The sequence below is a fragment of the Saccopteryx bilineata genome, chromosome 1 (assembly GCF_036850765.1).
Source record: "Saccopteryx bilineata isolate mSacBil1 chromosome 1, mSacBil1_pri_phased_curated, whole genome shotgun sequence".
Classification (NCBI taxonomy): domain Eukaryota; kingdom Metazoa; phylum Chordata; class Mammalia; order Chiroptera; family Emballonuridae; genus Saccopteryx; species Saccopteryx bilineata.
Genome location: NC_089490.1, coordinates 94,822,715 through 94,848,403, shown reverse-complemented (window position 1 = coordinate 94,848,403; position 25,689 = coordinate 94,822,715). Strand labels below are relative to the sequence as shown.

The following is a 25,689-nucleotide window of genomic DNA, read 5'->3' as shown; positions in this document are numbered from 1 at the left end:
CCGCAGCAATCATGACATCACTGGAGGTCGCCATTTTGCACTCTCTAGCAAACTTTTTTTCCCTCCAAAACGGGGATGTGCGGTAATGAGGTGAAAACCCCTCACACTCGGACTGTATTCCGTAAGTACCTTTTCACCAACTGGGAAATCTTTCTTCCTTTTGCATTATATAAATCTAGTGACTAGAGTTGGTCCCAGCTGAATCAAGACTTTCCTCCAACTCCAAGGGAGCTAGTTTCTTAAGTTGGGGAGGCAAATCTAGTGTGAGATTTACACCACTGGCATTTCTGTCCACTCACACGAACACCCAACTCCCCAGGATTATTTTTTTAACATGGAAAAAGTAAATTGTTTTATCAACTTGGTTTATAAATACAAATAAATATATAATCCTGACAATAAATCCTTTTGTCAGGATTCTTTGTCCTTTTACATTCAAATACATTCTCAAATAAAATGACTTCGTACTTCTGGCCTTCCCCTCGTTTTTGGCTCCCATTTTATTCAAGTTTGTGTATTATGTAAACTAGCACCATTATTCTCAAAGGATTGGGACATGAAGCTGTCACAGATGGGCCAATTAAATGCCAGCTATTGCCCTCCTCAGCTCTAGTACAATGAAAACAATGCTTTTCATCAGGATGGAAAGCAATCAAGTGCTTGAGAGGTTGCCACCACACTAGTGAAACAGAACTCAAAGCCCATCATCTCACAGTGGTGTTAGGAAAATGGCATTTTGGAGATCATTGTAACGCCTAAATCACACATTCTTGATAATTATCAATGTTACATGGTAGGTTTTTAATGAAACAGGTTTTCAGCCACAAAATTTTAGACCAAATATGTTAAGGTGAAACCCCGCATTTAACACTGAGCAGGTAGTAAGATACAGCAACAGGATCTAGTCAAGTGTCATGGCCCAGGATAATTTAAGTTCTGTGCCTATTTCCTTCCATATAAAATGAGAATAATAGTACCTACTTCATAGGGCTGTTGCTGAGTGAGTTGAGCAAATCATTTAAAAACAAAAAGTAGATTCTGGTTCTAATACCTGTCATGAAGTTAGGGCTGTCAAGGTCTTTTCAACTGTTGGTGAGAGCAAGGGGGGAAAAAAGCAGTTAACTATTCAGGAAGCTAACAAACACTGGCATACTTGGTTATGCCATACTCATTAGTGTCACACCACATACGGAGACTGTCTTGGATGCCCATACAGGACTGAGCCCTAAATTAAGTGGGCATTATTTCATTGACTAACCACACACCATTGGGTAATGAACACTGCTGCCCAGCAGTCACAGAGGGCAGCCATGTTATCAGATGTGGGAGCTTTGTCACAACTTTTTCAGTGCTTAAAGGTTTTTTAATCTTCAAACAGGAGCCTTGGAGGTGATCTAGTCCAGTCCTTCATTTAACATCTGAAGACACATCTCAGCCAACACTGGTTGATAACAGAGCCAGGGCTGCTGTCCAGGTTTTCTGACCATGCCCTGCAATATTATTCAATCCTGGTTATGGTTTCTACCACTGGAAACCTCTGGTTTTAGGTGCCACAGTATAATCAAGATATATGTACACACATGCCAAACGGATTCAGCACTGAGCTCACAGATGCTCACGCAGGGTTATAGGTCCTTTGAAGAGGCCGTGCTTGCAATTCTTTGATAAGGAGCTTAGTGGTTTTAACCTTGCTCTCACATGTTTAGGTAATGCAGTCCCTATGACAAGATTTGTATGTAGAAACCCTCATCAACCAATATTTCACTTCAGAAAATATCAAAGCGTACCATTCTATGGCTGACACAGTGTCATCACACAGCATTCATTCTTCATATACAAACTCTTGTGTAAATCCTTAGTACTGGCCTTGAACATCTCCCCAAATAGCTTTTCCCATGCTCGCTCACATCAGTCGCTCCACTGCCTCTGGTCCTTTTACATGAATTTATTTCTGTACAAGGTTCTAAAAACACCCCTTGGTTTATACATAAGTTTTTTCTTCATTTTAAATTGCTTTATAACAACTGGTTTCCTGATTTTTTTTTTTTTTTCATTTTCTTTTTCTCTGAAATCTGCCATGATTAAAATAAAATAAAGAAAATAATGTCATTGGCCAGAAGACAGGGTGGGGAAAAAAAGGACAAAAATAAACAAAACATCAAATATGAAAATTCTCAGAGATAATGCATTTATAAACACAGAAATGGTTACAACAAAGATGGCTGTGATGAGTGGGTATATATATATTTATATATATATATATTTATATATAAATCCGTGTCCGGCAACTGACCGTGGCACCTAGGGAGCTAAGTCCAGTCCTCATGTTTGCCCTGAACTCTCCTTTCTCTGCAACACCTCTTTGTTGTGGGATTTCATGAAGAACACAAAGCTCCCACAGCTCCTTAAGTTTTGGAATGGGGAGACTGAGAGTATAGCGTCTTGGTTGGCAGAGAAGGGGAGAGGCTCCAAGGAAAACCATAACCCACATTTCTAAGCCACCCTCGACCATTTGGGGGATCACTGGCCCCTTGGGGACCACATCTCAGCTCATGTTCCTTTACAAATAAAGGGAGTCTGACCCCCACCCAGATCTCCTTCCTCCAGCATTAGGTAGGAACTGAAGTGAGACCATGAGGGGAAGAAAATGCCTCCCAGGGATCAGGGCATGTGAGAAACTTCTGTTCTTTCACAGGCAAGATTAGAACACGAGGCTGGTTGCATTCAGGGCTCCCTTCTCTCCGATAGCTGGGAGGGCCAGCCTCTAGTCTTCTATCAGCCTGAACTTTGAGGATTATGAGGGAAAGGAGACAGTAAGTGCCCACAATGGAAAAGTTTCTATGAGGTCATAGCAAATCCCTCCCTTGAGCACCAACCCCCAATTTTTAAAAGCTATGCTTAGGAGGAGAGGCTGCTGGATTACACTACCAGCTCAGTATTCCTTTGCCAATCTGGAGGGCTCATATTTCTTTTGAAGAGGAGTTAAAATAAAGGTGGTATCCTGTGAAGGAAGGCCGTGCCTGAGGCCCAAGGAGATGGAGCCAAGGCCTGTCAAGGAAGAAGAGGACTTTTCCCACCAAGAAGAGTTGGAGAAAGAAGGGACCAGGACTTCTTCCCCTCTTCCCAGTGGGTGGCAGCATAGGTCTCTAGGAGCTGGCCAGGTGCTCCACCTGGATGGTGCTGGTGGTAACAGTGAGGCAGATGTCCTTATGATGCTCCGCCGTCTTATAGGGGGTCAGGTCAAAGGAACACTGGGGTGGAGGGTTGGGGTTGCTGTCCCCACCACCCCCACCCTGGGGGGCTGCCCCAGGGGACTGGAAGTGTGGTGGCTGTGGTGGCTGCTGCGGCGGCGGCTGCTGCTGCTGCTGCTGTGATGCCTGGGAAGCCTGGGCCTGTGCCTGGGCCTGAGCCTGCGCCTGGGCCTGGGCCTGGGCCTGCGCCTGCGCCTGGGCCTGTGCCTGGGCCACTGCTGCTGCTGCTGCTGCTGCCTGCACTTGTTGCTGGAGATCAGGAGGGTTGTGTTTGCGCATATGTTTCATAAGGTACGTTTCCTGACGAAGATGGTCAAAAGGAGTTGAGAGAGGAAAGAGAAGGAAAGAAGTTACTTATAACTACCACCCTAGACTCTTACTTTGCTTTAAATAGAGCAATACTTATACACAGATATTCTGAAGCCATAGGCAAGTTCACCCCACGAGCCACTTTCAGGGTTCACTGCAGGCTAGAAAGAGGAAGATAACCTTTAGAGTCACCATGGGCATTCGACTGGCACAGGGAAAGCTGACATTTTCTCAAAGATCTTTGAATGGAACAACTTTAACATCTTTTTCTGGAGTCTAATGGAAAACATCCATCTGAAATCTTTCTCCTCCCAAATTCTCAAGTTGCTTTACTTTGCCTTATGTTCAAGTAAAATGAAGAATCATTGCTTAGCAATCTGTATAGACTTAAGAGATCAGGCATTCCCTAAATCCCTCGGCCATGGGTCTATTTAATCTCTGTTCTCCTTTCTGATTCTGTAAGTTGGAGCTAGGGAAGCAACAGAGTGATTGTAACAGATATTTCTCCAGAAAGACAGGGTAAAGTGGACTGCAGTCTTACAGGCCTACAGGGAAGGAAAGAGAAGGCACTAAGCACTTACCGACGTATATGCCCGACTACAGATAGTGCAGGTGTACACCTTGGCATGCTTCACCGTATGCGTAGATAGGTGCACCTCCAGTGAGGCTGCGTCTGTGTACGCCCGATGACAGTTGTGGCACTTGAAGGGTTTATCTTTGTTGTGCTGCCGTCTGTGGGACTGAGAAGATTGGCAGAAATAAGGATGAGTGTATTGAGCTTTTCCCTCCGGCCTTTTTTTTTCTTTCTTTTTAACAGAGACAGAGAGAATCAGAGAGAGGGATAGATAGGGACAGATAGACAGGAACGGAGAGAGATGAGAAGCATCAATCATCAGTTTTTCGTTGTGACACCTCAGTTGTTCATTGATTGTTTTCTCATATGTGCCTTGACTGTGGGCCTTCAGCAGACCGAGTAACCCCTTGCTCGAGCCAGTGACCTTGGGTCCAAGCTGGTAAGCTTTTTGCTCAAACCAGATGAGCCTGCGCTCAAGCTGGTGACCTCGAGGTCTCGAACCTGGGTCGTCTGTGTCCAGTCTGACACTCTATCCACTGCACCACCGCCTGGTCAGGCCTGCCTCCTTGACTTTAATGGAAAGCCCTAAGTAGGGCATCAGACCCAGGTTCCCTTTCCATCTGAAGTTAGTAGAAACTGCTTCAGCCTGACCAGACGGTGGCACAGTGGATAGAGCGTCGGACTGGGATGTGAGGACCCAGGTTCGAGACCCCGAGGTTGCCAGCTTGAGCATGGGCTCATCTGTTTTGAGCAAAAGCTCACCAGCTTGGGCCCAAGGTCGCTGGCTCGAGCAAGGGGTTACTCGGTCTGTTGAAGGCCCACGGTAAAGGCACATATGAGAAAGCAATCAATGAACAACTAAGGTGTTGTAACACACAACGAAAAACTAATGATTGATGCTTTTCGTCTCTCTGCTCCTGTCTGTCCCTGTCTATCTCTTTCTCTGTCTCTGTAAAATAATGAAAAAAAACTGCTTCAATGAAACTTCAGAATTCACAGCTAAGGGAAGCATAACTAATGCAACACAAACCAAGATTCTAAACGTTAGAATAAAGGCTATGCCTGGTCCCACTAGTCCAGTGATTCTCAAAGTGTGGCAAAGGGGTCGCTAGGGAATACCAAAACCTCCTCAGGGGGCCCATAAGGTCAAAACTTTTTATTATTATTATTATTAACTCATTTTTAGAGAGAGAGAGAGAAAGGGAGGAGCAGGAAGCATCAACTCCCATATGTGCCTTGACCAGGCAAGCCCAGGGTTTTGAACTGGCAACCTCAGCATTCCAGGTTGATGCTTTATCCACTGCGCCAGCACAGGTCAGGGGGTCAAAACTTTTTTTTTAATTTATTTTCGAGAGAAAGAAAGGGAAAGAAATAGGAACATCCATCTGTTCCTGTATGTGCCCTGACCAGGGATTAAACTGGCAACCTCTATGCTTCGGGATGATGCTCTAACAGGGCATATTTTCAAAATAATAATAAGACAATGCCTGCCTTTTTACTCTCATTCTCTAATGACTGTACAGAGATTAAATGATATATAATAGTGCAATAGATTCAACACAGCAGACACAAGAATCTACCCATTTTCCAGTAAGCCATAAGTTAAAGAAATGTGAAAAAATGTAAAATAATCCCATTCTCACTAAATTTTTAGTGGGTATGTGTTTTGGAATATGTTATTTGTGTTAACATGCAATGTGTTAATTTTCAAACAAATTACTAAATAACTTGATGGTATATAGTAGATAGGTATTAGCCACATCAACAAAAGCTCTTTATGTCCCCCAATAATTAAGTGTGAAGAGGGCCTGAAAAAGGTTGAGAACTGCTGTAGTAGTCAAATGACTTCTACTCCAAGTCCAGACCTCGTGTGGAGGAGCATTTACCTGCAGGTTGGAGAGCTGTGTGAAGGCTTTCTCACAGCCTGGGTGTGCACATTTATATGGTCTATCACCGGTGTGGATTCTGCACGGGATGAGAAAACAAGAAAGGGAAAGGATGTCAGCAAGGACACTTGGGGAATGGCTCCTTAACAAGCCTCTTCAAGGCCACTCCTGCCCTCCCACAGGAGTGGGAGTATGAGATAGATCTCCAGGACGCCTCAACTCCTTGGACATGGAGCAGGCTGTAGGGCTTGATTTCTGCTCACTGCTTGCATCACTGAGCTCAAGATGGGCTCCTCTCTGCTTGGGGAGGAGGGACTGGTGGCTCGCAGCCCAGGGACAGACAGATCACAATTTGGTACACAAGTAAGCGCCTATAGTAACTGTCCCTGATGAGTGTTCAGAAACATAAGGTAAACACAATGGTAAGGAAAAAGAAACACAAAACATTTCTTCCTTGGCCCCCACCATCCAACCAGAAACTATATCCTGAGCCTCGAGCACCACTCCCAGAGAAAGTTCTGGTGTCAAAACAAAGCACAGTTATGCTAACTGTGGAAAGTAGCACTGATACGACTACTTGCAGAAACGCCTTCAAACTTTTCCCAGTCTAGCCCCGTAATGGCAGGAAATGCCTAGTTTAGTACCAATTTGTCCTCTTTCCCAAACTCTACAGGGCCCTCCACTGAGAGAAGTCAAGGACTTGAGAGTGCACGGACACCTGCTTCTTGTCAGGGACTTCAGAGCCTTTTTTGTGACCAGGTGGTTTTCTGGACTTCTGGTATAAAATCTTGGAAACATCACCGGACATGTCTTCTTTTGAGGAAAGCCCGACTCCTCCTCTTCAAAAAGCACAATGTCTGACCACTTTAAGGGGATCACCATATACAGAAGCCGCCAGGTGTCTAGAAGGAATCTGGACTCCAGTTCAGCTTGAGATACCACTGAAGGACATCAATTCTTCTAGTTGGCAGGATCATTTTCTCCTAGTCACTCCAGATTCATCGGACAAACAGTAGGTAGCCTTATGAGGTATAAGCTTTTTCATTACTTGCTGGTTCTTTAAGACTCAGGACATTTTTTGGTTTTGTTCTCTACTCCTGGGATCTCTTGGAGCCTTGCTTGTTGCTGTAGGCATCACCAAGCTGGTAGCCAGCTAATGTCTTTAATCTCCCTTTCGTAAAGTGGTGCCATAGGACCAGAGGTATCATCTTCAAATGCTCCGTTTTTGGCGTCAAGAAGAAAATCTTGCAAGATGTGTACATGGGCGTTTTCAGGGAAGGAAATGAGGGAAATAAGAGTTGTCTCTGCTCCAGGCCAATCTCTCCGCTCATGTGTCTGGGAATATCACAGTCATCTCCCCAGCGTAACTTTTGCCTCAGGCTCTCTCTGAGCATCCACTTGTGTCTCCATGTTGTTGCTTCTTCTTTTTCCCAGATGCCAGTCATGTTCTCCTCCAGCCAGGTCTCTCCTCCAGCCAGGTTTCTCCCCCGCCCCCCGCATGCGGGTTGTTGTGTGTGTCCGGGGCGGGGGTGGGGAGGGCATGCCAGCGGGGCGGGGGCAGTAGCCCGCCACTCTCCCTTACCGTGTGTGCTGCTGGAGGTGGGAGAGCTGGCGGAAGGCCTTCTGGCAGTAGGAACAGTTGTAGGGCTTGGCCCCCGAGTGGATACGGAGGTGCTGAGCCAGGTAGGAGGTGTTGGCGAAGGTCTTGGAGCAGTGCGGGCACTTGTGGGGCTTGATGGTCTCCGTGTGCATCTTAGAGTGGATCCTGCCGGAGAGGAGAGGAGGGAAGGGGGGAGGAGGAAGCAGTTCGACACCACGGGCTCAGCTCTCTGCTGGGTGAAATGATGTTGCTTGACGGATGAGAACACCCCCTCCTCCCTCCTCCCAAACACACTCCGGCCTGGAGAGGCTAATGAAGAGAACATCAAGATCTAGGTTGTTGCTGATCTTAAGTCGGTGGCTAGAATGGCAGTGAGATGATGAAGAGCTGCAACCCTGGCTCCTGGTAACCTTAAAAGACTTCAGTTTCATCAACCCTTTATTTGGTTCTAAGGTTACACACTCACCACAGATACCCTGCTTCCAAACTGTAATTTGAACAAAGACCAATACCGCCTGTTCCCCATGGACCTGAAGTTGAATGCACACCTTGGCTCTGAACTGAAGCATATAGTAAAAGCAGGGCCTGCTCTGCAGAAGATTTCCAAACACAGACACAGAGAGAAACCACAAAAATCGTTCCAGACTTTGGGATTGAAGACCACAATTTTCCAGGCCCCCCCCCCCATACTGCTAGGACATACAGAGTTTAATTTTCACAGACAGTAATGGGAGAGAACTGAAGCCCCCAAGGGCAAAGTTAAAAAGGAAAAAAGGAAACATGGAGAGAACAGGAGGCGCAGGCACGATGGTCTCAGGGTGAGGGCTCACCGCCAGCAGTGGGTAAAACCAAGAGCAGCCTTACCGGGTGTGCTGCTGGAGGTGAGAGAGCTGGCGGAAGGACTTCTCGCAGAAGTTACAACTGTAGGGCTTGGCCCCTGAGTGGATACGAATGTGCTGGGCCAGGTAGGAGCTGTTGGCGAAGGTCTTGGAGCAGTGTGGGCACTTGTGGGGCTTGGTCTCGGTGTGTGACTTGGAGTGGATCTGCATCTCCGACTTTGAGTAGAATGTCAATGAGCACATCCGGCACCTGGGCCAAGTGAGGGCAGTGGTTAGAACCCTTCCCACCAAGATAGCACTGCTGAACCCTCCCCTCTACTTGCAAAGAAGCCAACCTCTCTCTGATCTCTCGCCTATTCCAACTACACTGTAAGGCTATGAGAGGAAGAGCTCTGTTTTATTTTTATAGCCAAAGCTTCTAACATAGCCCCGCACAACCGATATCCTCAATATATGTTTGCTGAATGACTGGACTCCCTAAGTGTGTACACAAATAAGAATTCAGCCAGGTAAGATAGGAAAATCTTATTATGGGCCCTGGGGTGATGTGAATTTCATTGGGCTAGGAGTATCAACTAATTTCTGTTTTCCTTCTGCCTATAACTTAATTTCAAACTTTTAAAGAACTCTTTCCTCCAATTTCTCATGTATAAAGTATATCCCTCAGATATTCCTCAAGCTCCTGAAATGATAATGAAGACAAAGTGGCTAGATTACCCAGGACCTCTCTCTTGTCTCCTCAGATAATTGCCTTCTCTCCTACTTATTTTTTGCCAGGGATTATTCCTGGAGGCATAGGGGTGAGGCAGTATCAGAATTAAAGCATGTGGAGGGGCTTTTCCAAACCATGGATGTCTAGCCTCCACCCTGTATCTGATGTTCCACCAGTCAACCCCACCCCCCAGACAATCAAGTAAGAACTTTTGCAATGAACCAAGGTATCTGTTAGGAGTGGGTTCTGTCCCTCAAATATTTAGGAAAAAAAAGATTTGCAAAACACTGAGCATCCAAGCTACACCTTTCCTCTCCTTGCACATGGAGCTAACATCAGCACTTTGGGTTGACATCAACATCTAAATACACTTTCACTCAACACCTGAGTTGGTAATCTTCCTGCTACGACACTGCCCAACAATACCAAGTAAAAAGGCCTCTGAGCAGGATAAACCACAACTATTCAGACTTTATTGACAAAAAACCACTTATATGTGAGTTAGAACCCCAGTATTCCTAAACAAGTCACCAGTGCACAATGTGGGCTGGCAGAAAAGGCAACAGCCTGGAAGCCAGGTAACTGGAAGAAGTCCCTCTTCTTTGAGTCCTCGCAACTTATAAGAGGGGCTTGGGATGGTGTGACGGATGATTTCTACTTTTTACTGATCCCAGGAGAATTTTTAGAGATAACTGAGATCAAGATTACAAAGTATTCTGAGCTCCTCAGAGAAAAACATATCATTGTTAATGCTTCTATTAAAATTCTAATCATTAAGGCCAATTTCTAGTTCTCTAGTTACTCGGTAACTCTGAAGGAAATCCAATGACCAGTTTACCAATCCCTGACTGTTATCTGGAAAACCCAACCATTAGATGGGAGGTAGGGGACCTTCTGTTATATAGGTAGGGCAATCCAAAGGACACAGCCGAAAGAAGACAGCTAACAGGAAGTCTAGACATGTGGGCTCTATTCAGGGTTCAGTTATAGGCTGCTTCATCAATGCAGACCTCAATTTTCTGGTCTGTAAAATATCTGCCCCTTGAAGGGCCAGCAAACACCCAGGAGAGTCAAGAGTAAAGCCATGTTCTCTAATAAAACTGCATTAATTTAACAGCACCAGTGCTGGTGGATGCGCTCATGCTACCATGTTTCACTAAGACTGAGGTTAGAAACTGGACACATTGTCACTTGGAGAAGAACTATACTAAAGTTACAAAATAATTTCCCTTGGTTGCAAAAGTTCTCAAAGGTGAAACAACATATTCATTTTAACTCAAAAATCTCATTTAGTTAACATATGAATGTTGAACATAAAATCACACCCTTAATATGAAATTAGTTATAAAAGAGAAAATATCTCTCTTCATGGAAGTTTTCAACTAGAAGAATCTGTAAAACTTAAATTCATCAATAACAGACTGGAAATTAAAACAAAACAAAATAAAAAATAAATAATAATGGACTGGAAATAAAACCAGCAGTCTGAAAAGGTACTGGGTAAGCCGACTTGTGGTGGTGCAGTGGATAAAGCATCGACCTGGAACACTGAGGTCACTTTTGAAATCCTGGGCTTGCCTGGTCAAGGCACATACAGGAAGCAACTACTGTAAATTGATGCTTCCAGGTTCTCCCCCCTCTTTCTCTCTCTCCCTCTCTATCTCTAAAAATCAATAAATAAAATCTTTTTTTTAAAGTGCTGGGTATAATAATGATGATGATGATGATAATAATAATAATAATAATGGGGCATTTGTTGCTCTGATACTGCCAGGGAACTTTAAATATTGTTTCCACCCCTCACAACAAGCTGTCAAGTATTATTCCTGTTTTACAGAAAGGAATACATACAAAGGCTCAGAAGAATTAAGTAATTTGCCCAAGGACAGTTTCACACTATAAAGCTGTGATTCTAACCTAATGTAAGATTCCTCACAATAGAGGTATTCAAGGAGAGGCGGACTGTCATTTTCCAGGAATGTTTAGAGACTAAAACAACTATAGAGAAGAGACAGCTTAGGTGACCCTTAAAGTGTTTCCAACTCTGAAATCCTATGAAGCCAAGTAAGAGAGTACAAGTCCTTAAAGGAAGATGTTGGGTGGTCGAAAATAAATCTGATTTAGGAGAGTTGTGGCACTGCGCAGTTAGCAGGGGATAGAAAAGTCGGCACCCCATATCCCTGGGTGTACAACTCCAGGGGAACTCACACCTAACATGAGAATAGTGCCCCTTTGGACGCATACAATGCAATAGCCTTGCTTACAATAACCATTCTGAATTATCATCCCATTTTTCCTGAGATGCTCAAAAACAACTTCAGATACTCTGACTTTCCCTCAAAACATTTCCACAAGACAGATGAGGGCTATGACTGATCTTCCCATTTTACAGATGGGAACAGAGAGCCAGAAATAAATTGACTTGGCCAGAGCAAAAGAACCCAATTCCCCAATGCACACTCAAATGCCACTAGTCACAGGAATGGAAGTTCTTGACCCACACATGCATCTAAATAAGGATTCTTTGTGATTAAAAAGATTACACTGGAACTTCAGAATTCTGAGTTTCTGAAAAATTCCGGTCACCTAGAATATAATTAATCGCCCTTAAATTTCAGAGTTCTCTTTAGTCATCTAGGCATGGAGCCTGTTAAGAATTCCAAAAAAACCATTGTGTGTGTAGAAAATCCTATCAGGGTTTCCTTCCAATTGTGTATTCACATTTCTTTCCATATACACAGTTTGGGAAGTCCAGAGATGGCTTTAATGTAGGTCCAAAAAACTAAGAAAAAAACCTTGCCAGAATCAGGGGACCCTGATCCATGCGAAGGGCTCCAAGGGTGGGAGAGAACTCTCCCACTATTTCAACCACAGCAAATTTTGTATCTGTGTATCTTCGTGTCACAATGATCTCACTTTAAGCAAATACATAAAAGTCAAGATTGCTATAAAATATATTTAAGAGGGATTTTCATTTTATGAAATGATATATAAAACAGTATCTTTAAATGAATCAAGCTTGTCAGATATCTTTATAATAATGATATGATGTAAACCTTTTCCAGGAACACTTTTATTTTATAAAGTGGGGTACACCTGTAATAATAAAGCTACAATAAACTTTCAGATTATAAACTGAATTCTGCAGTGCTCAACACTTTCTGCATAGCAACACTACCCTCACTTTCACTTAAAAATAGTGATTTAAATGCTTTATAGCCGTAGCTACTCTCTACAAAAGTGTACAACATAAATAATAAATGCTAAATGAGGCCTATTTTTTCTCTCTTGAAGTTCTTAACATTTCAGATCTTATCTGATATACACTCCCAACAAATGGGAGGCAGAAACCAAATTCTCCCCATTTTATAGATGAGGAACTGAGGCCCAGAGAGGGGGAAAGGACTTGCCCAGGGTCACACAGCAAGTTCGTGGTGGAGCCGGGAACTGAATCCATGAGCCCAAGGCTCTGTCCATTTCCTGTGCCGCAGTTCCCCTCGCTCCTAAAATGGGAACAACATTGCCCATCTCGGTACACTAAGGACAGACCCAGTCTCCCAGCCATGCATATCTGCCCCTGTCTGCATCAAAGCTGTGACAGTGGTTATTCCACTCTGTACGCTGGGACCAATCTCCCCAAACCCAACAGGGCCCTTGATAGTTCGCAAGGCAATTAAAATATTTCCAATGTTCAAAGTAGGGAAGTTTACTTATGTAATTATTTTTGGACAGTACCACATGCAAGTATACTGTTTTTTGGCAATGGACAACTTAAAGGCAGTAAAGAATCAAAATGACTTCCACAAATTAGAAAGTGAGCAAACAGTCACTTTAGAAGCATATATCCAAGGGGAAGGTATCCTATTCCTCCCACCTTTTTATGTAGACCCCTCCCATTATCCCAACCATGCAGGGTCAGCAGGCTCAGTGCTCAAATATGGCCCAAGAACCAGAGGATGGCACACTGGTGAGGGGCTTACCAGAAAGGTTTCTTGGAAAAATAGGAATGGAAAATGCAGAAAGCAAAAGAGCTGGAGACAGAGTCTCAAACCCAATCTAAAGCCTTATAACAAGACAGAACTCCATTATGCCACTCAAAAATAAGTTATTGCTGATGACCCCCAAAAAGAAAGGGTAAAATGGATTTGTATCCTGAGGGAAGAGGCACCAGAGAAGTGCTAGCAGCTCACCTCCCTGGCCCATGACACAACACCTGACATGCATGTGGATCTGAGGTGGAAAGCTGGCAGAGCATACAGCCTAATTGGGGACAAGACACAGATAGGGCAGGGACGATGAGACAGGGATCCTCACCCCATCCTGCCCCAGGATGATTCATACCTATAGGTCTTGCCGTCTTTCTGATGGTCATCATCATCCTCAGGGGAGAGGACATAAGGGTCATTCATCTCAGGCAGCCCTGATTCCAACATTCGCTTCTTCTTTCGGCCTCGGGGGGGCTTAGGAGCCACATTGCCACCTCCACCACCACCTCCGCCTCCTTCCTCCGTCAGAGTGGATGATACCTTCTTGGAGAGATCAGGGACCACCTGCAGGGCTTGTGAGCCAGGGGGAAGAGCTGAGACAATCATGGGAGCCGAAATGGGGAAGGTCTGAGCTGATGAGGCTGTGGTCACAAGGGAGCCTGAGGGGGATGTGATTACCAAACCAGGACCTAGGATTGGGAGAAAAAGGAGATGGTGTCATGTTGTCCAGTCCTGGTCCTATTTAATTTCCCCCAGATCACTGTCTAATTAACCCCTTACCACCACCACCCAGCCCAGAGTATAGAGGAAACCCCAAACCCTGTAGAAAAAGAATGGTCTCCTCACCCCTGTCCCCACCCCAACCCCAGTAACAGTGAAATTTACCCCTTGATTGACTCCCTTCTCTTCTCCACCTCTGAGAACAGGAGACTCCTTGATTCAGAGAAGGAAAGAATGTCACCTCCTCAAAGGCAGGGACCGCATCTTCTACTTCTTTGTATCCCCCACAATGCCTAGCGCATTGCTAGGCATACAGTAGGCACTTAATAAAAATTTGATTGAGTAATCAAACACATTTCCCACTCCCCAAGTTGTTGGAGCCCTCCAGCCTGGGGTACTGATCATGGGAGATCAACACCTCAGATTGGAGAAGAGCAGAGTTGCTCACCAGCAGTCATCAGTCCTGTAGACGGCACAGGGACCACCGTGATATTCTGGGTAACGGACGCCTGGCTATGAGGGGTCAGCTGGTCTGACTTGGACTCTGTGTCCATATTGATGCCTGAGGGCAGGGACACTGAGGCAGGCACTGTCAGCAAGGTGGGGTAGTGGGGTGGAGCTAGCCCACAGCCCTTCTCTGGCAACAGCTGATCCTTCATCTTGTTAATGAACATTGTGTTCTCAATCTGAAAGAAACGGAAGGGGAAGAGAACAAATTGATGTTTGCCAGATGGAAAGGTAAGGGATGAGCAAAAAAGGTGAAAGGCACTAAGAAATACAAATGCAGGTTATAAAAAGTTACAGGGACGTAACACACAGCACAGTACAGTCAATAATACCATAATAACTATGTGTGGTGCAGATGGGTATGAGACTCATCGTGGTGGTCACTTTGTAAGGGCTATATATGTCTAATCACTATGACATACACCTGAAACTAATATAACACGTCAATTGTAACCTAAACAAAAGAAAAGGAAGGGGGTGGAAGAGGAGAGTGGCCTCTTCAGGAAGAGTCTGATTTGGCCTGCTCCCTAAGCACTTGGCATTGTCTGTCCATTTCCTTGGATATCAAGGAGTGAGTAGTTAATGTCTTTGTGCTTCCACAGATAAGCCAAATGGAAACACCACATAAGTATCAGCGATGAAGACTTGGTGAAAAAGCATGTAAGTTGTCTTACTTCAGTCTCCACAGTAACAGAACTTACTACTCAGAGTTGGAAAAAAGTACACCATGGGGGAGGTACCAAAAAACAAACCCCACCTACCTGTCCTGAGACTGTGGGGATAGAAGGCCAGAAGTATGGGTTAGAATTGAAGTGAGATTCTTCCATTCTACCTGAAGAAAGAGAGACCATACACATTCAGAGTAAATCTAAAGCTTAGCAACAAAGAAGGGAAGTTGAGGAGTTCCTGATTTCTTCTTTGACCACATGGCTGGTAATCACTGGTCAAGACCTTAGGATCTAGTGTATTAGTCCAATTGGTCTGAGCCACTCAGCACTACATCTCCATCCAACAGAGGCTATCCTAGTTAAGAGGCTGGTGAAAGAATGTAAACATATCAGACTGGCGTGTGGTGGTGTGCTTACCAAGAACACGGAGATCACCTGTTAGAAACCCTGGGCTTGTCCAGTCAAGTAACCAATGGACAGCCAGAGTGAAGCAACTACTTGTTCCCACCCCCCTCTCTGTAAAATCAAAATAAAATCTTAAAAAAAAACAAAAACAACTTACACATATCTCATTTACCCAAAGACTATTTCCCATACCCCAAAAAAACAGAATTGGTATTACAAAACAAAACCCCAAAAACTGAGGTCAAAGAAATGATGTGCCCAAAGTCCCACAAAGCAAACTACTCACTGGCTTCAAATAGCAGAGTACCTATCACTGTTCCTCTTTTCCTTCATTCCTCAAACCTTCCTTCCTTAAAATAAAAAATATCAAGAGTTCTAGTCAACACATCTATAGTTCTATGGAGCTTGAAATGGTTCTAGGCCAGAACACAAAATGCCCAAGGGAATTAAGGAATGAAATTGGCAAAAATCAAAATCAAGGTATTTTTTCTGAGTAAGTACCACATAACTGGGGACTGCACCACATTGACCCCAAGATCTAAGAACATCTATGGTGCTACACTGGATACCACACATGCTAGGCCGAGCACTGAGTTATCAGCTTTATTTATTTATTTACATATTTATTTTTCTGTCTTCTTTTCCAAGTGAGAGGAGGGTAGAGAGACACAGCCCTGCATGCACCCTGACCAGGATCCACCTGGCAAACCCCGTCTGGGGCCAATGCTCTGCCCAACTTGAGCCATGCTCAAAAATCAAGCTATTTTTAGCCCCTGAAGCAGAGGCTCCGCAGAGCCATCCTCAGCACCTGGGGCTAATGTGCTCAGACCAATCAAGCCATGGCTGTGGGAAGAGGAAAGGAAGAGAAAGGAGGGGAGAGTAAAAGAGAAAGAGAGAGAGAAAGACAGGCAGAGTGGTGAGGGAGGGGTACAGAAGCAGATGGTTGCTTCTCCTGTGTGCCCTGACTAGGAATCGAACCCAGGACTTCCACACGCTAGGTAATGCTCTACCACTGAGCCAACCAGCCAGGACAGGAGTTACCAGTTTTTAAAAGGGTTCTGGCAGCAGCAGTAGCAACAGCAGCAGCATCCCAGATTTCCACCTAAAGGGATTCAGAATAGGGACAATATTGGGCCAGAACACATACATTTTACTAGACTCCTGATTGTAGTTTTCAAACACTAGGCTTCTAAGAGTTTGAACTTGAGAATTTGAATTCGCTATACATAGATGAAAATTAAACTAAAACTCTGGGAGTGGTGTTGGCTGGTTGGCTCAGTGGTAGAGCATCAGCCCGGCATGTGGAAATCCCAGTTTCAATTCCCAGTCAGGGCACACAGAAATGTCCATTTGCTTCTTCCCTCTTCCCCCTCTCCTTTCTCTCTGTCTCTCTCTCCCCCTCCCACAGCCAAGGCCCCATCAGAACAAAGTTGGCCCAGGAGCTGAGGACGGTTCCATGGCCTCCACCTCAGGCATAGAATGGCTCCGGTTGAAATGGAGCAATGGCCCAAATGGGCAGAGCATCGCCCCTCTAGTGGGCTTGCCAGTGGATCCTGGTCCGGCACATGCGGGAGTCTGTCTCTCTGCCTCCCTGCTTCTCATTTCAAAAAAATACAAATAAATAAAAATTAAAACTCTGGGAGTGAAGAATAAGCAAGAAAAGTAATCCGTCAGAATCACACTGCAAGTCACAGATGAGTACAGAACCAAGGCATCTAACTACTTATTCACTGTACATTCTGATTACATCTAGAAAGGCTTAACTGGCAGTACGTTGGTCAAGAGTAGCTTCCCATAATCCTGGACCAGGAAAGATCCAGCAGAAAGCAATGAAAAAGGAGTATGAGACTGATGAAATAGGGAAACAAGGAAAAGCAGGAAATAAACATGATCACCAATGTTGTTACTCTGAGCCAAGAGCAACCAAGATTCAGGTGGGGAAGAAGGACCTGTGACCTTATAAACACAGGTCGTGCTGAGGATAAGCCGGTGGCAGATACCAGAGACATTAAGAGCTGGAGGGTAGTGCTTGCTTCGGCAGCACATATACTAAAATTGGAACGATACAGAGAAGATTAGCATGGCCCCTGCGAAAGGATGACACGCAAATTAGTGAAGTGTTCCATATTAAAAAAAAAAAAAAGAGCTGGAGAGTAGACTTAGCATAGAAACTTGGTTTCAGGTAGTGACTAAAGAAATTAGTAAAGATCTTTAACAAAGGAGTTGAAGCAGAAAGGATATCTCTCTTAATGTAATCCTATTCCTTATCCTTTTCCTTAAGTCTCATCACATTTTTTGCTCTATTCAACAGCACCCTCCTTTCATAAAACATATAAAGGGAAGCAGAATTGAATTTCGGCCTATATTCCCCTAAAAAGTAGCAAAGAGAAGCAATGCACCAAATCTGTGACTACAACAGTTTCACACAAATGAGGCTCAATACTAAATGATTGAAGATTGACTGCAGGTAAGTCCTACTCCAGGAGTTATAAAATACAGTAAAACTAGACAGTCTCAGAAACAGGTGCTAACCCTTTCCTCCCAGCATCAGGAGCTTCAGATCCTCCTCAGGCAAGAGAAATCAAGAAACAATCACATTACAGTTTATGGGGATCCAATCTCACCAAGCTCTTAGAGAGGCAGGGATCGCAACTTGGACCTCTCCAGTCTCTTAACACAGAACTAATTACCCGGTAAGCAACTCCTTATTTAATGAACTGAATGACAGTGGACTACACACCTACAGATTTAGAAGAAACATTGCAAGGGGTTCAAACCTTAACCTATGACCCCACTTTGTCTAACCTTCTAGCTGAAAGAAATGAAACACAACAGTGGTGATGTATGACAGAAATATAGTAGAGAATTAGGCTGGAGAGCAAAAAAAGGTCTGATATATAACACCTCCCCCTAAAGAGTCAAGGAAGTAAATGTATTATGGATGTGAAAATTCAGGAGGAGCTCTGACCTGTGGTGGCGCAGTGGATAAAGCATCGACCTGGAAATGCTGAGGTCGCCGGTTCAAAACCCTGGGCTTGCCTGGTCAAGGCACATATGAGAGTTGATGCTTCCAGCTCCTCCCCCCCTTCTCTCTCTCTGTCTCTCTCTCCTCTCTCTCCCTCTCTGTCTCTCTCCTCTCTAAAAATGAATAAATAAAATAAAATAAAAAATTCAGGAGAGGAACTGAGAGCCTGAAAATAAGAATGTCCTCAGATAGGATTCCTGTGATGAGGCCCCTCCCCACCAAAAAAGATTGTATCTATTCATATTGTCCTACAAGTGGCTCAGGTGAAGCAGTTTCTGAGGGAAATACAGCCTGTAGTTTGCTATAAAGGGGACATACAAAGTGATGTGGTAGACAATATCACCACCACCATCCCCATTAACATCTATTATTAAGTGCTTATTGTGTTCAAGGTACTGTTCTAAGCACTTTACAAATATCACATCATTTAATACCTGCAACAATTCTATGAAGTAGGGAGCTGTAATCTAATTTTTCAGATGAGAGTATTGGAGGCAAACAGTAAATAGCAGAGCAAGTTAGGGAAAGAGGTTCTACAAGAGATCAAAAAGATATACTTGAAGTACATACTCTGACATTGTGGCTTGATTCATGAATTACAATATAGAATATTTCCTAAGAAGGGACTATAGTTTTTAGGTAGCACTCACTGTTTTCAAAAACGAAGTTCTGGCCCTGGCCGGTTGGCTCAGCGGTAGAGCGTCGGCCTAGCGTGCGGAGGACCCGGGTTCGATTCCCGGCCAGGGCACATAGGAGAAGCGCCCATTTGCTTCTCCACCCCTCCGCCGCGCTTTCCTCTCTGTCTCTCTCTTCCCCTCCCGCAGCCAAGGCTCCATTGGAGCAAAGATGGCCCAGGCGCTGGGGATGGCTCTGTGGCCTCTGCCCCAGGCGCTAGAGTGGCTCTGGTCGCAACATGGCGACGCCCAGGATGGGCAGATTATCGCCCCCTGGTGGGCAGAGCGTCGCCCCTGGTGGGCGTGCCGAGTGGATCCCGGTCGGGCGCATGCGGGAGTCTGTCTGACTGTCTCTCCCCGTTTCCAGCTTCAGAAAAATAAAAAAAAATTAAAAAAAAACAAAAACAACAACAACAAAAAACGAAGTTCTGATGACAGCAGTTAAAGATGATATTCTCTGTCCAAATCCTGGGAAAACTCATGTGGCCACCAAGATAACTGATTTCAGAATCATGGAGTCTGAGTAAAAAGCTAGACTGTCCAGAAATAAACTGAATTAATAGGCCCCTCCACTTCCATGGAAAGCAAGTCTATCACTCTGCTTTGGTTCTGAAGAGAAGAAAGCTGAAGATCAGAATCACAGACGGTCGGTCCTGGGACAAAATGATAACTGTGCTCGGCGAGCTTCTGATAAATATGTCAGCTCCACACGGGGCACATGGAGAGTACCGCTTGGCCAACTCAGAAGCAATGTCTGCCTCCAAATGGCATCCGAGAAATGCTATACCACTGTTGAAATGGCTGACTTAAAACTCTGTATCCCTGAAATGACATCAAATATGGAGAGTCAAGAAGGAAGGTTCATACCAGAAAAACATGTAAATGGCGCCCCGGAGCTGTGTAACAGGGCGTCCCTGGGCGAGATCACTCAAACACCTGTTGACTGTACATTCTACCACTTTACCCTCTTTTTTTGTTTGTTTGGTTTTTTTGTTTTTGTTTTTTTTCATTTTTCTGAAGCTGGAAACAGGGAGAGACAGTCAGACAGACTCCCGCATGCGCCCGACCGGGATCCACCCGGCACGCCCACCATGGGGCGACGCTCTGCCCACCAGGGGGCGATGCTCTGCCCATCCTGGGCGTCGCCATGTTGCGACCAGAGCCACTCTAGTGCCTGGGGCAGAGGCCACAGAGCCATCCCCAGCGCCCGGGCCCTCTTTGCTCCAATGGAGCCTTGGCTGCGGGAGGGGAAGAGAGAGACAGAGAGGAAAGCGCGGCGGAGGGGTGGAGAAGCAAATGGGTGTTTCTCCTGTGTGCCCTGGCGGGGAATCGAACCTGGGTCCTCCGCACGGTAGGCCGACGCTCTACCGCTGAGCCAACTGGCCAGGGCTCACTTTACCCTCTTAACTCTCCTTCTTGGAGGAATTCTCACCAAACCATCCTGACATCCAAGCAGGCATGTATCAACATTCCGAAACCTGGAGAAGCCCGATGATATTACAGGGAAATCTCATCTTTACACAGAGCACCAGTTTTGATGATTATGACATTATATAAAAAAGCACTGGTATACCTTAGACTGGGAAGGCTTCTATTATAGCCCCAAAGAGCAGGAAAGAAGGAAAAACACACTTAAGTAGTAAGAATTATATTGGTAGATTGAAAACCTGGGTTTTAGTTTCAACTTTACCACTGCACTGTGCCTCGACTGTTAATAAGGAAGGTTTACTATAATTAAGTTGGACAGTACTTTTCTTTCAAGAAGCATAAGGAACTACATATTTTTTCTTTTCTTTCCTTTTTATTCAATGAGAGAAGGGGAGGGAGAGATACACTCCCGCATGCACCATAACCAGGATGACCAGGCAAGCCCACTAGGGAGTGATGCTCTGCCCATCTGGGGCATCTCTTCTTGGTGTCTGAGGTGGAGACCATGGAGCCATCCTCAGCATGCCTGGGGCCAACTCCCTCCTAATGATCCAAGGCAGCAGAAGATGAAGAGGAAGAGGAAGAGAGAGAGAGAGAGAGAGAGAGAGAAGCAAGAGGGAGGGGGTGAAGAAGCAGATGGGCATTTTTCCTGTGTGCCTGACAGGGAATTGAACCCAGGACATCCACGTGCTTGGCCGATACTCTACCACTCAGCCAGGGCCTATTTCTTTCTTTTTCAATCTCAAAAAATACCTTGGAAGCACTGAGGACGTGGAGAAAAAAAAAAAGACAGTATTATATAACATCCATGAAACACATAGTAGGACTTGAACTCCTCTTGGCTCTGTTCATCTGTCCATCCTTCCACAGTGCTATCAGCCATCCAGGAATAAAGATGGCATGTGGTTTCTGTATACTTGATGAAGAACACCACCTCTTTCCTGGTACTTACTACAATTTTTTGTCTTTCAAATAAAGCATGATTTTCTTTTCTCGGGAAAATAATATTCTCTTTACACAATCAAACTTAGAAAATCATGAAATACACTAGCCACGTTTAATAGCTAGAGAATGGACCTAGGAATCAAGACTTCTGCAATCTAATTTTAGGTCCTACATCAATGGATGACTAACTTGCAACTCTTCTAAGTTTTCTTGGGGTAAAGAATGGAGCAGAATAAACCTCTTAAAACAAATTCATATGGCATATGGTGATGGGATGAAGGCAGCACAAAACAGAAAAGGAATAAAATGCTCAAAGTGCTCCTGAAAGGAACAAAGAGAAATACTTCCATGTGATGAGGACTATTAGTGACAATTAGCGAAAATTACGTAAGACCACATAATTGCAAAGGAACTACCCAAAAGTATCAGTTCTATAGCCTCCAGCTTAGTAATCACCAACTAGAAGCACTTATAAGAAATAGAGATGCAAAGAACAATCAACTCAAATTCAACTACAGAAAGAACTTGGTCCATGGACCTCAGACACTCTATTGAACAAAACTGTTCCAAAATGTACAACTGCGGAAAGGTTGCAATATTAGTTAAGAACTTGAAGTAAAGAAGCAGAGAACCATTTTAGTTAGTAAGGAAACAAAGTCTTTTTCTCAGGTCCTAAGGACATTCAAGGACTGTCCCAATAGAATCTGGGGCGTTCTTATTATCTGTAAACTCTCCTAAGTACAAAATAACTCAGAACAGATTTATCCCAATTCTACTGGGAAAGACCATCACACCACACCTGTCTGAGACCAAGAGGGCCACTACCACCACACAGCTGGCAATGTGGACCATCACCTTTTTACCGTGGGCATTGCTGGACCATCATATCCTGTATTCTGTGGGAAGAACAACCCAGTGCTCTGCCCATTACAGTATAAATAATGGATCTTTCTAGGCAATGTGAGGCAGGAAAAAATAAAAGCTGGAGAAGGGATACGCACCTAACGTTTAATCATCAACTTGGCTCAGAAACCTATGGGGAGGAACACATTTTATAAACCAGCCTGGATGAGTTCTTAGGAGACACCTCTAAGATTATAAGCTTTAAACTTAAAACTCTTTTGGATCAATACACTGTCATTTTCAGGCTACCTAAAACTCTATCACCATCAAGTCTCGAATTCTGAATTCTTCCAGACCTACTTATGGAGTCCAAGTCATACAGTTTCATCCTCTTTACTTCAAACTACCAATGAACCAGTTTTTTCCTGAAAACTTCATTCTGCCACATCAAATTCAAATAACAGTGTCATAGATTCAGTCACTCAACAGATCCACTCCAAATACTAAGCTGTAATAGTAAGGATACAAATCTCACTCTAGACTCAACTCTGCTGGTTCCAAACACAGGAAAGCAATTCCATAAGGTATACCATAAGGACTGTATTAGCAACTAAGATTCATGTGTCCCCTAAGTAGATATAAGTTTCTCCTTTGGACACAATGAGATGCTACTTCATGATTTCATGTGTGCATTTCATAATTCATTCCTGATGAGTACTGATGAGAATGGAAGGTGATGGGGTACAGAGCCAACCAACTTTTTCCACAGAAACTCCTGGGCATCCCCAAAAGATAGTAGGAAAAGGCTGATTTTCCTCCCACAGCAAACACCAGTATTACAATTACTATTACTTGAAGAATTCTACCACATTGTCTCCCTCCCAAAAAACCTACTTTATTACTACCCCTTTTCCCCCAAAACCAGAAAAACCATTAACCCGAATTGTCTTACCCTCTCTCTCTCTTCCTCCTGTCGTTTTATTCTTTCTCCTTTCCAGGGCTCCTGAACTTTCTGTAAATAAATTGTTTGGGTTACAGAGGCCAGTAAGGGTTCAGACACCAGAGAACTATGAAGGAATTAATTCTTTGACTGTCAGCAGTCAATAGGGAAGGCAGACAAACTCTCAACCAACCATCCAAAGGTGCAAGGATACAGTAACAGGAGTGCAGTGCGACCCCTATGTAACTACAGGAAATAAATCTAATTCCCAGGAACTAAGATGAACTGTATCACCAGTGTTGGGGTTCCACTCCTGGCCTCAGACACTGATTCTTCTTCGTTTTCCAGGGACACAAGTCACCAGGGGTCAGAGAACAGAAGAGTTGGAAGAGAAAGGTCCCTGCCCCTGAGCACTGGCTCGGAAAGCAAAACTGAGGACTAGGGGGATGCACAAGCCCTTGTGTCAGGCACAGTGCCAGTTCAGGCCCAGCCACTTCCTCTGGTCTTCCCCCCACCACTTCTACTAGGACTTCGCCCCTGCCTACCCAAGGCCTTGCGGCAAGAAGTACCTCCCTCAGCTTGCACAGTGGTCTATCTATTGGAGACCTCAGCTGTCCCCTCAAAACCTTTGCTCCCTTGAGACAGCTTCTGGGAGTCTTTCCCTGATGTTGCCCCCCAACCCTTCCTCAAAGACCCGTCTTTGGGACGTCTCTCCTTCTCCAGGGAGCTGAACTCTACCACCCACCAGACAGACACCCGCCCCCTAAACCCCCCCATTCCTCCCCATCGCCCGCTCCTCCACAACCACTTCCGGTTCCGGGACGGACACACATACAGTCACACTGTAGACCCCCCTCTGCCCCCCCAGGGAAAAGGGGAGGGGGAGGAGCAGAGAGCTTGGCGCGCGTCGGCTGCAGCGGCGCGAGACTCACCCAGCAGCGACGGCTGCAGCGGCGCCAGAGCCAGAGCGCGGGAGGGGCGGCGTTGGCTGGGAGAGCAGGGAGCCGACTGGGGTGGGAGGGCCGAAGGGGGCGAGGGGAGGGGAAGCGCGCGGCGGAGCGCGCGGTACGCACTTTAGGCGCGAGACAGCCCCACACACTCACACGCACGGAATGCGCGCAAGACACCCGCAGGGCGGGGGCTCCAGGCAGTGGGTGGCCCCCTTTCTACCGCCCTCCCTCCCCTAACACTCACCCGGAAGTGGTGCTGCTGCTCGTGCTCCCGAGAACCCCAATTCCTCCACGCCCCCTCCCACCCCCCCACAGACTCCGAGTCGAACCGCCGCGGAGAGAAGGCGGGAGCGCCGGAAACGAAAGGGGGGAGGGAGGGAAATAGCAATGCAGGGGGGGCGGTAATGGAGAAGGGGGGAGGGAATGCAAAGGTCGAGTCACTTCCGGAAGCGGTAGAGCACATCCGGTGCCACTAGCGCCAGGAATACCCAGGACAGAAGTTACGCCAAGGAGGGGCGGAAGTGGCTTCTGCTCGGGGACCAGGTAGAACCCTCTGTGGATGTGACGCCACAACGGAAGTGAAGGAGGGTTCTGCTAAGGGCAGAAGCTGAACCTCAGAACTGCGGGATGCGGGCTTCCGTAAGGGACTTCTGGGGAAGTGGGAGGGTGAAATCGCGACAGGGTCATGAATTATGCATCAAGGTACCAGCAGAGGTATGGATTCTTAAAGGTTAGGTCTCGTTTCCCTTCCCTCGTGGGGAAATACGCTGACGTAGAAAGTTACCTTTCCTTTTTCTTAACTGTAATCTCAAGAATATGTCAATGCTTTGAATATGCCGGTAAGGATGGGATGTGTCAGTTTCCTGAGGTTCCTACTTAGGCCAAAAGAGAATAACCTCTACCAGCCAACAAAATCCGACCCCTACCTGACCGCACTCCTTACTCTCTGCTTTGCCTCTACATTCTTGTTGCCCTCATTCACATAGCTATCTCCTCACTCAGCTTGGCCTTTAAAATATGGCCAGTCATCACAACCTGACATATTGTTTCCATTTCTTTTTTTTTTTTTTATAGAACTTTATTTTAATTTTATTTTTTTATTTTTTTTATTTATTCATTTTTTTTAGAGAGGAGGGGGGGAGAGAGAGAGAGAGGAGAGAGAGACAGGGGGGAGGAGCTGGAAGCATCAACTCCCATATGTGCCTTGACTAGGCAAGCTCAGGGTTTCGAACCGGCAACCTCAGCATTTCCAGGTCGACGCTTTATCCACTGCGCCACCACAGGTCAGGCTGTTTCCATTTCTTCCCACTAGAACAGGGGTCGGGAAACATTTTGGCTGAGAAAGCCATGAAGGCCACATATTTTAAAATATAATTCTGTGAGAGCCATAAACAACCCGTGTACATTAGGCATTATTCAATAAAAAA

General features: G+C 45.3%; 1 protein-coding gene and 1 non-coding gene across 18 annotated transcripts; one reads left to right on the top strand and one right to left on the bottom strand.

Moving 5' to 3' along the window:
* Positions 1–828: 828 nt before the first annotated feature.
* On the bottom strand, positions 829–24,646 carry ZNF384 (zinc finger protein 384). 17 transcript variants are annotated; one of them, XM_066260655.1, is made up of 13 exons: positions 24,507–24,646; positions 23,325–23,384; positions 19,566–19,978; positions 15,146–15,216; positions 14,326–14,563; positions 14,043–14,090; positions 13,513–13,846; positions 12,582–12,674; positions 8,485–8,709; positions 7,603–7,785; positions 6,021–6,099; positions 4,142–4,300; positions 832–3,551 (listed from the first exon to the last, which is right to left on the bottom strand). In XM_066260655.1, the coding sequence occupies exons 3-13, from the start codon at positions 19,636–19,638 to the stop codon at positions 3,147–3,149; spliced, it is 1,908 nt and encodes a 635-aa protein (XP_066116752.1). In that variant the 5' UTR covers positions 19,639–19,978; positions 23,325–23,384; positions 24,507–24,646; the 3' UTR covers positions 832–3,146. The 17 variants fall into 17 exon arrangements, with proteins under 17 accessions (XP_066116771.1, XP_066116855.1, XP_066116752.1 ...); XM_066260640.1 differs by lacking the exon at positions 24,507–24,646 and adding an exon at positions 24,245–24,491; XM_066260645.1 differs by lacking the exon at positions 24,507–24,646 and adding an exon at positions 23,858–24,048.
* LOC136321589 (U6 spliceosomal RNA) lies at positions 17,483–17,589 on the top strand. The gene has a single exon (XR_010728737.1). It is a non-coding gene; the product is annotated as a U6 spliceosomal RNA (small nuclear RNA).
* Positions 24,647–25,689: the final 1,043 nt, after the last annotated feature.